General features: G+C 36.3%; 1 protein-coding gene across 4 annotated transcripts in view; it reads left to right on the forward strand.

Annotated features, from left to right (window-relative positions):
* ABHD12 (abhydrolase domain containing 12) overlaps positions 1-13,716 on the forward strand; it is a 124,520-nt gene that overhangs the window by 1,099 nt on the left and 109,705 nt on the right. For 2 of the 4 annotated variants that reach the window (XM_031951007.1, XM_012540099.3), the window contains exon 2: positions 4,711-4,813. In XM_031951007.1, coding sequence (XP_031806867.1) covers positions 4,711-4,813 — 103 coding nt within the window. The other 2 variants (XM_031951010.1, XM_003758129.4) reach the window with 2 other exon arrangements.

Consider the following 13,716-nt stretch of genomic DNA (forward strand, 5'->3'; position numbering starts at 1 on the left):
GGGTCTCTTATGTAGGCGCTGTTAGCTGAGGATACAAAAGCAGAAATATTCTCTGCCTCCAATGAGTTTATAGTCTAATGGACTCATTCTTCCACTTTGAACTATTTCTTTTATTGGCTATATGGAAGAGAATGTATTTCAGCCCATTCTTCCACTTTGAACTATTTCTTTTATTGGCTATATGGAAGAGAATGTATTTCAGCCCATTCTTCCACTTTGAACTATTTCTTCTATTGGTTATATGGAAGAGAATGTATTTCAGCCCATTCTTTCACTTTGAACTATTTCTTCTATTGGTTATATGGAAGAGAATGTATTTCAGCCCATTCTTCCACTTTGAACTATTTCTTCTATTGGTTATATGGAAGAGAATGTATTTCAGCCCATTCTTCCACTTTGAACTATTTCTTCTATTGGTTATATGGAAGAGAATATATTTCAGCTACATAGAAATTTGGGGCAGCCAAGTGGCACAGTGGATAAAGTACTAAGCCTGAAGTCAGGAAGATTCATCTTCCTGTTTTTAAATCTGGCCATAGACACTATCTGTGTGATCCTATGCAAGTCACTAAATAATCCTATTTGCCTCAATTTCCTTATCTGAAAATGAGATAGAGATGGACATGGCAAACCATTCCAATCAATACCTTTGCCACGAAAACCTCAAATGATCTCACTAAGAGTTAGATACTACTAAATCCAGGACTTTAATTCATTTGCATAAAAAAATAAGTTTTATGTAATCTGTAGTTTGGAATTTTTCTTAATTAGGGCATTTGTACAAAATCTTAAAAAGTAGTTCAAAACTAGATTTAGACAAGGTTTTGCAAGGATGAATATTGAAAACTATCTTTGCATGTATTTTGAAAATAAAAAATTAAAATAAACACCCCCCCCCCCAAAAAAAAAATAGTAATACTAAGGTTAGGAATTGACCTGGCCTGGTTCTTTGAACTTCGTTGGCTTTGTTTCTTTAAATCCTCACTCTTCTTTTCTATAAAATGAAAACATGTATAATCCTAGGGAGCTCCCTGTGGCAAAATACCTGGAGTTACATCACTAGTATTAGAGACTGATCTTAAACCTAATTCTTTCTAGTTTAAGGCCCAGTACTCTATCTTTTGGGCCATCTTTTGTGTTTTAAATTTTTCCCAAATTGGAGTTTTCCAAAGACCAGAGTTCTTGTTAAACTCCTCACCAAATGAAGGAATATAATCTCCTTTTTTTTTTGGGGGGGGGGGGGTTTTTGGTTTGTTTGTTTTTGCTGTGGCAATCAGGATTAAGTGACTTGCTTAGGGTCACACAGCTAGGAAAGTGTTAAGCGTCTGAGGTTACATTTGAACTCAGGTTCTCCTGACTTCAGAGCTGGAAATCTATCTATTCTGCCGTCTAGCTGCCCCTATTTGTTCTTTATTAGTAGCTGATCATCCATCTGATATTTTTAAATACTCAACTACAAATGCATTCATGCTAGCTACTATTGGATGCTTTGTTGCTATATTAAAATTACAATAGATACTGTATAGATTTCATTTGAAACATAATAGTTTGAGAGATTTATTTTGGAAAAGTAAACCTTTTAAATCTTGTCCTTAAAACTAAGCCTTAAGGCTTCCACTAGCCTCACAGCACTTTAACCAGGTATCCGCTTCCATAGTAAAGATGAATGACTGTAGCAATCTGAGATAAGAGTTAACTATGTTGCTTTCTTTTCAGAAATATATTTAAGTATATATTAAGTTAAAGTATAAGTTTTTTTTCTTGCAGTGTAGTTACATTTAATTGCAGCATTTTCAATCTCCATCATTGTACTACTTTAAGGAATTCACAATTTGAATTTCATAACATATCCTTTTGAAACAGATTAAAATATATTTAAATTTATTTGTGACAGATATTTGAATTTGAAAATCTCATTAAAGCGATCATTAAAAATCAGCTACTGAATTTCTGCAATTTTCTTCTAGCAGATTTTAGTCACTCTCCATGCTGGTTCAAAATATTTTCAAATGGAAGGAAATTTGAAATGATTAATATAGAAAAGTTAAATGAAAATGTGCTTTGCTTACTTTTCACCTGTCAAATGATACAGTAATTATTCTTAAACATAGTCACAGTACTAAATTTGTGACATCAAAAAGTTAGGTGGGTAACAATTATCAGACATGTTTAAATTGAGCATGGACTTATCATATCACTTAAAGAATTAAAAATTACAAATATTTTGAAGTTTGACTAATCAATAAGTATTAGGAAGCACTGTAATATCCTGGGGATAAAGAGATTTATTAAAGTAACGTCTTCAATGAACTTTTAGTCTTAGTTATATAGTTATTATGAACTCTAAAATGTTTTCCTTACAAAAGTCCTGTGAAATAAGAGTATTTTTATTCCTGTCTTACCAAAGAACCTCCTGAAACTTACAGAGATTAAATGTCTAAATGGTTACAAAGGGAGTAAGTGGTACAACTGGGAACTGAACTCAAGTCTTCTGACTCCAAGTCATGTGTTTGGGTGTTTTTTTGTTTTTTTGTTTTTTTTTTCCCCACTAGTCATCAGTTTTAATTGCATTGTGAAATCAAGAGGATTAAAACAAGTAAATACACCTGAAATCATAGGCTATGGCCTATGTTTTGTTAATAGATGAAAAGTTAACTAGATATATTTTCTTAAATGCTTGAAGCACTAAGAAATCAATACAGTACAGTGAAAAGAGTCCTTGATTTGGATTCAGAGAACTTGGCTTTATATCCTCTTTCTCCATTTACTGCCACCTGTGTGACTTTGGACAAGTCCCTTAAGCTCTCTCTGCATTTAAACTACATGATCTCCAAGGTGCTTTCTAGTTTAAATATCTAATCCTATGCTTAATATATCTAGGTAGATTAGTGAAATAAAAATCTCAAAGCATACTTCTATAAGTAAAGTCTTTGTGTGATAATGTATAAGATTATTGAGTAACCTTTGATCTGGCATTCTATACAGTAGATGCTTGATATTCATTTATTCAATAAACAAGTAAACATTTTATTTAGAGGTTAATGGATACAGACTAACATATTTAATGTTGTCCATTATAGACCTCAGGTAGTTTTTGTATTTGACCTTAGAAATTGAAGTAGGAAGATGTCTGGCAAACAACTATTGATGGTCATTAACTAAAGGAGAGGTAAAGTTTTAATCTCTCTGAAACATCTTTGAACAAGCTAGAATCTATTTCCAATTACAATATTATAATAAATGATTAAATTTAAGAACGATTTTCATTATTGTATGGTCATGCATTATTCATCCTGACCACTATGCTAGTGACAATAATTTTCAAGTGATTAGAAACTTGTGTTTTCAGTTAAAAAAAAATCACCTTTGTTTTCTCAGGTTTGATAACAGTGGAAAGAATGTTGAATTTAGAGTCAGAGTACCTGGGTATTCTCCAGTCTTGGAGAAATCACTTTGTCTCTCTAAGGTTGTTTCCTTTATCTATAATATGAATTGGATTAGATGACCTCTAAAATCTCTCCAGGCTTTAAATCTAGAATTACTTCCCTCTGAAATGTTCATCGAAATAGTTTTTTCATTCATCCTTTGTGAAAGAAGATGAAATTGACAATCAATTACCTGATGATCTTATCCAGGTAAAAGTATCCAGGTGTGTGACCTTGAATAAATCACTTCTCTAATTTGGATCTCAATTTCCTCATTTGTAAAATGGTATTAAGAATATCCCTCAAATTTACTTAATAGTATTATGGTGAAGATCAAATAAGGAGATAGATCATTCCACATAGATAAATATATAATACTTTTCAAATTTTATATGATATAGGTTCACTGTTTAACTATTTGTGTGGTGTGACCTTGGAAAAACAACTTTCCCTCAGTTTCGTCATAGGTAAAATAAAAGAGACTACAAAATTATTAGTGTTTAATGTTCTATATTTAACAAGACTTTGGAAAGATCAATAACCAAAAATGCCTCTTGGGATCATTTAAGCAGTTAATACCTTAGACATTTATGCCTTTTTCTCTATGCGCCCTTCATTTATAGAGCCCAAGAGATGATAAAGTTTCCCCACCAGGTAAGGGCAGGACCGTGGTTATGGTGGATTCTGTTTTTCCCAAACCATGACATCCAAGTGGACAGCTTCATCTGGCCCTCCTTAACATGGAAGCTGTGCAGAGCGTGCTCCGCCCAGGGCAGGAAGGGGAGGAATGAGCAAGGGAGTGGGAGGGGGGGGAGGCGTGTCTAGCGGGGAGCGGAGGAAGGGCGTTGCTTGTGATTGGTGGGCGGCGGCCGGCCGGGCCCCTGCAGCTGTTCTGTAAGTAGCTGGGGCGCCGCCGGCCCCGAGTATAGTGTGAGCGAGCAGAGGATCTGGGTACTGAGTGCCGCTGGGATTTTGACTTTGCAGCTACTGCGGCAGCGGCTGCAGAGAGCCCCGGAGCTGCGCGCTGTGCAGGACCGGGAGGAGGTGGTAGTGACAGGGGTAGCGCTGGGAGGAGCAGTCGCCGCGGGAAGTCGAGGGAGGGAGTAGGAAAGGATTTAATTGCTCGACTCGGCCGTCCTCTGTCTCTGGTGTCAGGCAGCTCTGGAGCTCGGCATGAGAAAGCGGAACGAGTCAGTTGCCTTGGAGCATGAGCGCTACGCTGCCTCTGCCTCCTCCTCATCCTCTTCTTCCTCCTCCTCTCCCTCTTCCTCCGCCGCCACTGCAGCGCTGGACAAGGACTGTCGCCTGAAGAAGAACCTGCGCCTGGCGGGCAAGGGGACAAAGGAACTGGGCTCCTCCAACGCGGGCATGAAGCGGGCGTTCGGCAGGTAAGGAAGCGAACTGCGACTTCGGACTCTAGTCCATCCTCCTCTTCTCTCGTTGCCGTCGGGAGCTGGGTCCTCGGCCCCATGTTCTCGGGGGTGCTGATTTGGAGTCTTCTCTTCCCCCTCCTCTCAAAATGCATGGAGCCGCCGACTCCGTGGGGCGAGATCCAGGCAACCTAGCAAAGCCCGATCATCCGAGTGCGCAATCCCCCTCCCCCTTTTTTACCCCTCCACTCTTCCTGCGACCTTGGCTTCGAGTTCTCTCCACGCCTCATACCTCTTCTCTCCACCCCCAAGGTGAAGAGCAGCCCCAAGAGCCTGATCTCAGAAAGACAGCTTCTCTCCCTTGAATCCTCTTGGGGACAAGGTGGCAATTGTTCATGCTAGTTCCAAGTCAGAGCTCAGCATCCTCTACTTATACGGGCTAGACTCGGCCTCCTTCCTCATAACCTTACCTTTTCAAAACCCGGTGAGCTTTAGTCCAAATAAAGCATTTTCTCCTTTTACTCATTAAGGTTAAGCATCTATTCGCACTCTCCCTCATCTCCATGCTCTGCTATGCTTCAAGATTTGTCCTGCGTCCTATCCCACCCTCCCTTCTCTTATCTCTTAGATAGTCGACTTCCTAGTGGTAAAATTCTACCCCTCTCCTAATTCCCAGCATGGAATCGAACTTGCCCACTATTTCCCCAACTTAAAGGAGTTGCGCTCCATTTCATTCTTTTCTCCTTTCCCCTGAAGCCTGACTCCCTCTTATTTATACCCTTGACAGCCTGGGTGAAAGCCCAGTCTCTCTCTTGCTCTCTAGCTGATGTGATTGCTTCTTTTTCTAACAGAGCTGGGAGCATGCCTTCAATTCAACTAACATTTATTAAGGATCTTATAGTGTTTTGCAATGGGGACTAGAAGATAATGGTACTATACTGCTCTTAACTATCCACTTCCCCGATAGATTAAGATGTTGGGAAGGCATACTCAAGCTTCCCAAAAATCTAGGAATAGCTAGCACCTTTGGAGTGAGATAACATGAAGGGGTAGAGACAATTAATTGTGAGTAAAGATGACTTTAGGGTGGGACAGGTTCCCTCCTCCTTTTTCAGTTACTCTTGTTTTGGTTTTATGCAAGCGAATCCATAAAAGTTAAAAAACAAAAAACTTAAGGAATTTTACCGCTCCCTCCTCCCCCCCTCCCATTTTATAATTAATAAAACAATCCATTGCACATTACTACAAAAGTTTTTGGGAATAAAGTTAATAACCTTACACATTTCCAGAGATTTGCTCTCAAAAAATAAAGCTATTAAGTCCTCATTTGCTTACTGAAACCTAAAGTTTAGTATATACTTGTAGTTTATAGCATTTGAAAACTAGCCAAGTGGATTAGGCTCTTTAGGAACACTGTAAAATATAGTAATTATTCAGTGGCTACAGTTCTTTCCTTAGGTAATCTCAGGATGCATTTATACATTAATTGACTTTAGAATAGATTTCATCATATGTGACACACATAATTTCCTTCTAAATCACCTCTCTTCTGGTTGGAATATATAGCTGTTTGTAGAAAAGCTAAGTACAACCCAATAATTGTAATATCCCATGCTCACATTTCTAAAAATTAGAAGATGGGATTATTAGGCACATTATTACAATGAAAAAGTAAAGATAAAAAGTGTGCATCTCAAGTATTCCCCAAAGAAGTCTGTCTCATTTCTTTAAATGCAAGAAGTTTTAAGGTAGAATGTTAGAGCCATTTACCTCCAAGATCAGTGGTTCAATGTTATCCCAGATGAGTAATGACTAAAAAAAAATTTGTTTTTGTGTAAAAAGCAACAGGTAGCTGATTAAGGTGTTTTGTGAAACAAATTTATTCTCATGGTTTTTTGTAGTTTTTTTTTAAACCTATCACAATTAGCACTAATTTATTTTAGGAGTAGTCTAGGCATAAAACTTATATGAGCTTGAACCATTTTTTCAAAACAAAATTTCCAGAATAGTACTTATGTATAATAAATGATGTATGAGGACATTATGTATTGAGCTAACCAATCTTTTCTGTGAATGAGTGTCTGGCACCTTGAGTAAAAGACAAAGTCAGGCTCAGTTAAATCAAATTCTTCTAACAGAAACTGGAGGTTTTGTCTCTGCCTTATCCTTCAGACCTATGGGCAAAAGATAGAATCCAATTGGTGTTTAGGTCCCTCCTCTATTTCAGGATTCTTAACCAGAATCACACATATATAGTTGATAATTTTATATTGCCTTATTGGTTTCTTTTGTAATGGATATGTGTTTTTATGCATTTAAAAACATTATTCTAAGAGGTCCTTAGGCTTCATTGTAGTGCCAGAAGGGGCCACAACACAAAAATGGTATGAATATGTACTTGATGAAAGGGTTCTAGGTTTTGAAATAAAGACTTTTAGATGTTAATATTTGGCTTTATAGAGTTACTAAGCATTTTTTCCGAAAGCTAGCAATATCCAAGAGAATAAATACCCTCTGAGTTCCTTAAATACTTTGGTGGAACTGAGAAAAGTTCTGGATTTTTAGTGAATTAAATCCAATAAAATGATGTAGATTTCTCCAGGTTGGCAATAATAGAGAAGATGTCTGAGAATTCTTAAATGCCCTTTAATTTGGGGAATTCAGATCCAGTGATATATTAAAACCTTTAGGAGACCTTTAGTTTAGTGGGGGGGGGGGGGGGGGAGGGGTCATTTTAAAATTCTTTTTCTCAGTAGGAAAAATAGGACTTTGAAATGACTCATATTGATGTTGGATCAAAGGACTGAAATAGTAACAAAATTACTGGTCAGGGTTAAACTAATCTGTGTGCAAGTATTGATTACTCTTTTCATGTATTTGAAGAGATGGAAAGATTGGCCCCTGAAAGCAGATGACTTAGAAATTGCAGAGTGTCAGATTTAGGCCAAATGGGGAAAATTCCCCTATCAACAAAGATATTCAAAAGTGAAATGAGTTCCTGAAGGAGTGGAGCTTCTATTCATTCACCTTCAAGCCCAATCTTGATGACCATTTGTTGTATATGTTGTAGAGTAGATTCTAATTCAGAAATATTTGGCCAGGGCTGGATGATCCCTAAAACCCAACAAATTCTGTGATTCTATCATGTTTTTTGTAATTATACCTTAAATATCACTTTATGAAGAGCACCGAGCTGAGCCAAAGATAGTCTTTTGAGGTTTTGGGTGGAGAAGATTAAAAAAAAAAAAAAAAAAAAAAAAAAAAAAGGAATAAATCCGGGGCTAGCTATGTACCTGATAACATGTAAGTACACTTGAGAACTACAAAACAGTCCTTTGTGAGCCTGAAAAGAAAAGAAGTTAAGGACACAATGGAGATGGTGCTCTGATAAGGTCATCTTTGAATTGTACTTTAAAAGATGAATAGAAATTGAACTGTCATAAAGAATGGTCTAAAAGAAGGAATGGAGACTAGAAAATTCAGGGCATGTCCTGGGGTACAAAGAATAGTGAAATTTAATAGAAGTGACATATAATGTAGAGATGAATAATAAGAAGTAATACTGGAAAATGTTTGGTATTGCTCTAGATCCTAGAATGTCAGAAAAAGAAGTTTGAACTTTCTATGCAATTAAATAAAATGTGTGATAGGCAGCCAATGCAATTTTAAGCTGAGTGATATGTATGGATATGTATATTTATATTGTATGAAAAATAGATTAGAAGGGAAGATGAGAAATTGTATTACAAAACTATTGATAACAAAGGCCCTTATTAGAGTGCTGATAGCAGGAATAGAAAAGAGAGGGTTGAGAAGGCAATGCTGCAAAAGTAAAATCAGTAAGACTTGGTAATTGATTGAATCCAAGAGATGAAGGGGAAAAGGAGTTAAAAAAAACAAACCCAAGGTTACATTTTTAAAACCAATTTTAATTAATACAACATTTTAAAGTGTATTATTTGTCAACTAAATTTTCAAACTTTAGGACTATATACGTGTAAATCACTAATTCCTGCTGTTTGAAAATTAGAATGTAAACTTTTTTGGATCTCAGTTTGTTCATCTGTAAAATTATTAAATACCCTCTGAGTTCCTTAAATATCAGGTATCTGGGAGAGCAATTGATTACTCATTTAAGGAGATGATGATGGTATAGAATTTTGGTGAAACTGAGAAAAGCTCTGTTTATGGTCCTATGTCATTTAATTTGTCTTTTAGTCAGCTGAAAAACACTTTTTTTTTTTAAAATAATACAAAACCCCCCAACAACTCTCCAGATTTCATATTTTCTAGGTACCCAGGTTCCTCTTTGACTATTCCTTTGTCTTTCCCTACAATTTCAATTTTTTGTTAAGTACTGTCAACTTGATCTCCACATCTCGCAAATCCAAATCCTTTTTTTTTCTTCACTCACATGATCACCACCAGTGAGCTCAGGCTCTCATTATCTCTTGACTGAACTACTTTAATAATCTAATCTGTCTAAGTGAAATCTTGCTGTCCTTCCATCATTTCTTTGACAACTGTCAAAATAATCTTCCATTTGAATTGAACTTCATGTAACTTTGTCACCCTGTCAACATCCTAGTTACTGCTATTATCCACCAATCATGGGTCATTCTTCCTCCTTTCTCAAGGGGTTTAACTCTTCCCTCAGTCTTCCTTTCTTGTCCAATCCCGGTCCTCAGATTTGAAGATTTCAGTATACATGTATTTCCCATAATTCAGATCTTAATTAATCAGAGAACAGAAATTATTTTATTCTGCTCTTAGCCTCTCAAACCTCTCTCCACTTCCCATCTTAAATCTCTCAGAAGTTACATAACCTTCTGAATGGGGCCCCCTGCAAATTTATCTAATCTTAGCTAGGCTTTCACTGTTGCAAGAAAATATTTTTATTTATTGATTGACTTTATATCATAATCCCTACCATAATTGTCCTAAAGTTTTTCACTTCTTAAGTTTTTTGCACTGTTTTCTCAGCAGAGAAACATCTACTTTAATAAGACAACAGAAGCCATAAACTCCATCTTTTTATTTGGTATTCTTTTTTTTTGTAAAAAATATTTCATCTTAGTCATTTTGTGAAAGAAAAATCAGAACAAAAGGGAAAAACCTTAAAGGGAAAAAAAAGCAAGCAAACAAAAAAGATGAAAATAGTATGTTTCAATCTAGTTCTCTCTCTGGATGCACATGGCATTTTCTATCCCAAGTCTATCAAATTGTCTTGTATCACTGTATTACTGAGAAGAGACACATAATCTTGCTGTTACTGTGTACCATGTTCCTTTGTTTCTGCTAACTACATTCAGTTCGTGTAAGTCTTTTTAGGTTTTTCTGAAACCAACTTGCTGATTATTTCTTATAGTAATACTCCATTACATTCATATATCATAACTTACTCAGCCATTGCCCAACTGATGGGCATCCACTCAATTTCCAATTTCTTGTCACCACAAAAAGAGTTGCTACAAACATTTTTCCACATGTAGGTCTTTTCCCCTCTTTAAGATATCTTTTCATCTGTTCTTTTCTATGGCCCATGATAAGCACTTTAAAAAAGTAACTTTTGGGGCAGCTAGGCTGTACAGTGAAGTCAGGAGGACCTGAGTTCAAATGTGGCCTCAGACACTTAACACTTCCCAGCTGTGTGACCCTGGGCAAGTCACTTAACCCCAGTTGCCTGGGGGGGGGGAAGCTTTTTATTTTTCAAAGTACATGCAGAGATAGTTTTTAACATTCACTCCTGCAAAACCTTGTGTTCCAAATATTTCTCCCTCCTTTCTTATCTCCTGCCTCCCCTAGAGAGCAAGCAATTCAATGTAGATTAAACATGTGCAGTTCTTCTAAACATATTCCCACAGTTATCATGCTGCACAAGAAAAATCAGATCAAAAAGGGAAAAAAATGAGAAGAAAAAAAACAAGCAAGCAAACAGCAACAAAAAAAGGTGAAAATATTATATTGTGATCCACGTTCAGTACCCATAATCCTCTCTCTGGATGCAGATGGCTCTCTCCATCACAAGCCTATTGGAAATGGCCTGAATCACCTCATTGTTAAAAAGAGCCAAGTCTATCACAATCGTTCATCACATAATCTTGTTGCTATGTACAATGTTCTCTTCCGTTCTACTCATTTCACTTACCATCAGTTCATGTAAGTCTCTCCAGGTCTTTCTGGAATTATCTTGCTCATCATTTCTTATAGAACAATATATTGCATTGCATTCATATGTTATTACATCTTCATATATATTACGTATACATGTTCAGTCATTCCCCAACTGATGGGTATCCACTCAGTTTCCAGTTCCTTGCCACTACAAAAAGGACTACTACAATCATTTTTGCACATGTGGGTCCTTTTCCCTTTTTTTATGATCTCTTTGAGATACAGACCCAGTAGAGACACGGCTAGATCAAAGGATTTGCAGAGTTTGGTAGCCCTTTGGGCATAGTTCCAAATTACTTTCCAGAATAGTTGGATCAATTAAAACTCACCAACAATGTATTAGTGTCCCAATTTTCCCATATTCCCTCCAACATTTATCATTATCTTTACTTGTCTCACCTATTATCTCATATATATACCATCTCTTAGTCTTTCCTCCTTTGCTCTTGTTTCTAAAGAAAAGTAGTCCTTATCAAAGACAATCCTAACTTTTTTTAATCTCACCCTCTATCAGTTGCCTCTTTCAATCGTGTTTACCTCTTTCATCTTTAGTATCAATTATAAAGGCAGTAAAAGTGTTCTCCACCTCTGCTGTCCAGCATCTTATTCATCTGACCCCTTTTTTCTATTCACAAAACTTCTAGCCTATTACAAGCCCTTATAACTTACTTCTTGCACTACAATAGTAGCTTTCTGATTGGTCTCCCTTCTTTTATTCTCTGCCCACTCCTATCTATTCTTCGCACATTTTCCAAATTGATAATCCTTAAGCACAGGTCCAACTATGTCATTCTTCCACTTAAGCAGGATCAATGGCTTCTTTTTTCCTCTGGTTAAAATACATATTTTTCTAAACTTTAGAGACTTACATAATGTCTCCAACCTATCTTTCTAGCTTGATTTTTGTGTTACTTTCACTCATTCACTCCATTCTAGGGAAAATGGATACTTTGTGATTCTCCAAGCATCAGATTTCTTTAAAATTGGAATGTTCTCCTAAATTAATTTCTTTATCTTAGAATGGCTAGTGCCCTTAAGGCTCAGTTTCAGTGCTACCTGTTACAGGAATTCTTTCCTGTTCATCATTCTAGTGCTCTTCTGAAATTGAATTTTTTTTGTATTTATGTAAACACAATTTCCTTATAGTTGTAGTAATACATGTAGTCTCCATATAGAAACTTTGCATTTACTTATTAACATACTTGTTTTTTTTTTCCCACTCTTCTCAAACAGTAGTATAAGCTCCTTGAGAACAGAAACCATTGAGTTTTTTTCTTTGAATCCCCAGAGATTACCCATAACAGTTACTTAATAAATGAATAGTGAATTGAATGAAATTCCCAATACATGGCTTTTTACCAGTTATCCTTCAATTTTTTGTTGCCAGTAAGATGAAATACAAACTTCTTGTCCTTTTCCAGTGTTGAATTCTTCCTTTCCAATCTTTTTATGTCATGTACATTTGGCATTCCAGCCAAAACATATTAGTGCCTCTTTCTTCAAAGTGAACATGCAGTCTTGGTTCTAGGTCCTGCCCATGGGCTATTCTCCATACTTGGGATTCATCCCTTTTCTTCATCTCTGTCTTTTAGGAATACTTATCCACCTTCAAGGTTCACTCTTGGTATACAACCCTTTTCTTGATATACTTCATCATTAATGTTCTTTCTATTCTCCTATTTTTGTACTTGTTATATGTCTTCCCCTCATCCCTTGCAAAAGTGTTTATTTGTATACTTGTTTTATTTGTGTTTGTTTGTGTAATTGTTATATGTCTTTCCTTTATCCATCGCAAAAGTGAACACTATCCTGCTCTCTTCTTCCTCTCATTTTAGTGTCATGATAACTAACCTTCAATAGGCCCTTAATTAGTGTTTAATTTCCCTTTGAAGTGGATACCTAGATTTTGCCACTTTGTTCCAAGAGAAACTGTTTCGTCTTCCCTAAAAACAAACAAACCTACAGAAAAGGCCTGGAGGCAGTAGTTAAAATGATCTTTAAGATGCCCTTGAGCTTTAAGATTTGGTGATTGGGTTTGTTCTTTTGCCTTTATGGAAGAATTAAATTCAAAAGTGGTTAAATGACTTGCTCAATTATAATTACAAATCTCCTAATGATGGTAATAATTCTGGCATCCTTGATTAAGAGTGTTGGGTCCACTTTCCATTGTAGTCCCTCTCTGTCTTTCTAGAGATTCTTTGTGAGGTTCTATGACAGTCATTTGACTGGTAATAAGCTTTTCTGAATTTTGACTGGTCCTTGGACTATAAAAACATGGCCCATATTAAAGCTTTCCTATGTGGCTTTTTCAATTTTGTAATACCTGTAAAAGCTTGTGCTATTAGAGGAGGAATGTTAATAGATGATATTGTGAACCACAAAGTATATAGCTCTGTATACTCATTCTTTTTTGCATAACTGCCCCATGAGGTAGTATCTCCATTTTATAGATAAGGAAACTGAAGTTAATTTTTTTGCCTAAAGCCATATAGTTTAAAATTGGATCTCTCTAATTCCAAATTCAGAGCACTTTTTTTTTTTTAAATAATTCACATACCTGTGTTGTGGTGTTCAATCACATCTGACTCTTCTGTGACACCACAGACTACAGCACACCAGGCATTGTTTCCTGTGCTATCTCTCAAAGTCTGTCCAAGCTCATATTTGTTGTTTCCATAAATCTATTTATCCATCTCACCATCTGCCCTCCCCCTTTCCTCTTATCTTCAAATCTTTCCCCAAATCAG

This window comes from Sarcophilus harrisii, chromosome 2 (assembly GCF_902635505.1).
Source record: "Sarcophilus harrisii chromosome 2, mSarHar1.11, whole genome shotgun sequence".
In the NCBI taxonomy this organism is placed as follows: domain Eukaryota; kingdom Metazoa; phylum Chordata; class Mammalia; order Dasyuromorphia; family Dasyuridae; genus Sarcophilus; species Sarcophilus harrisii.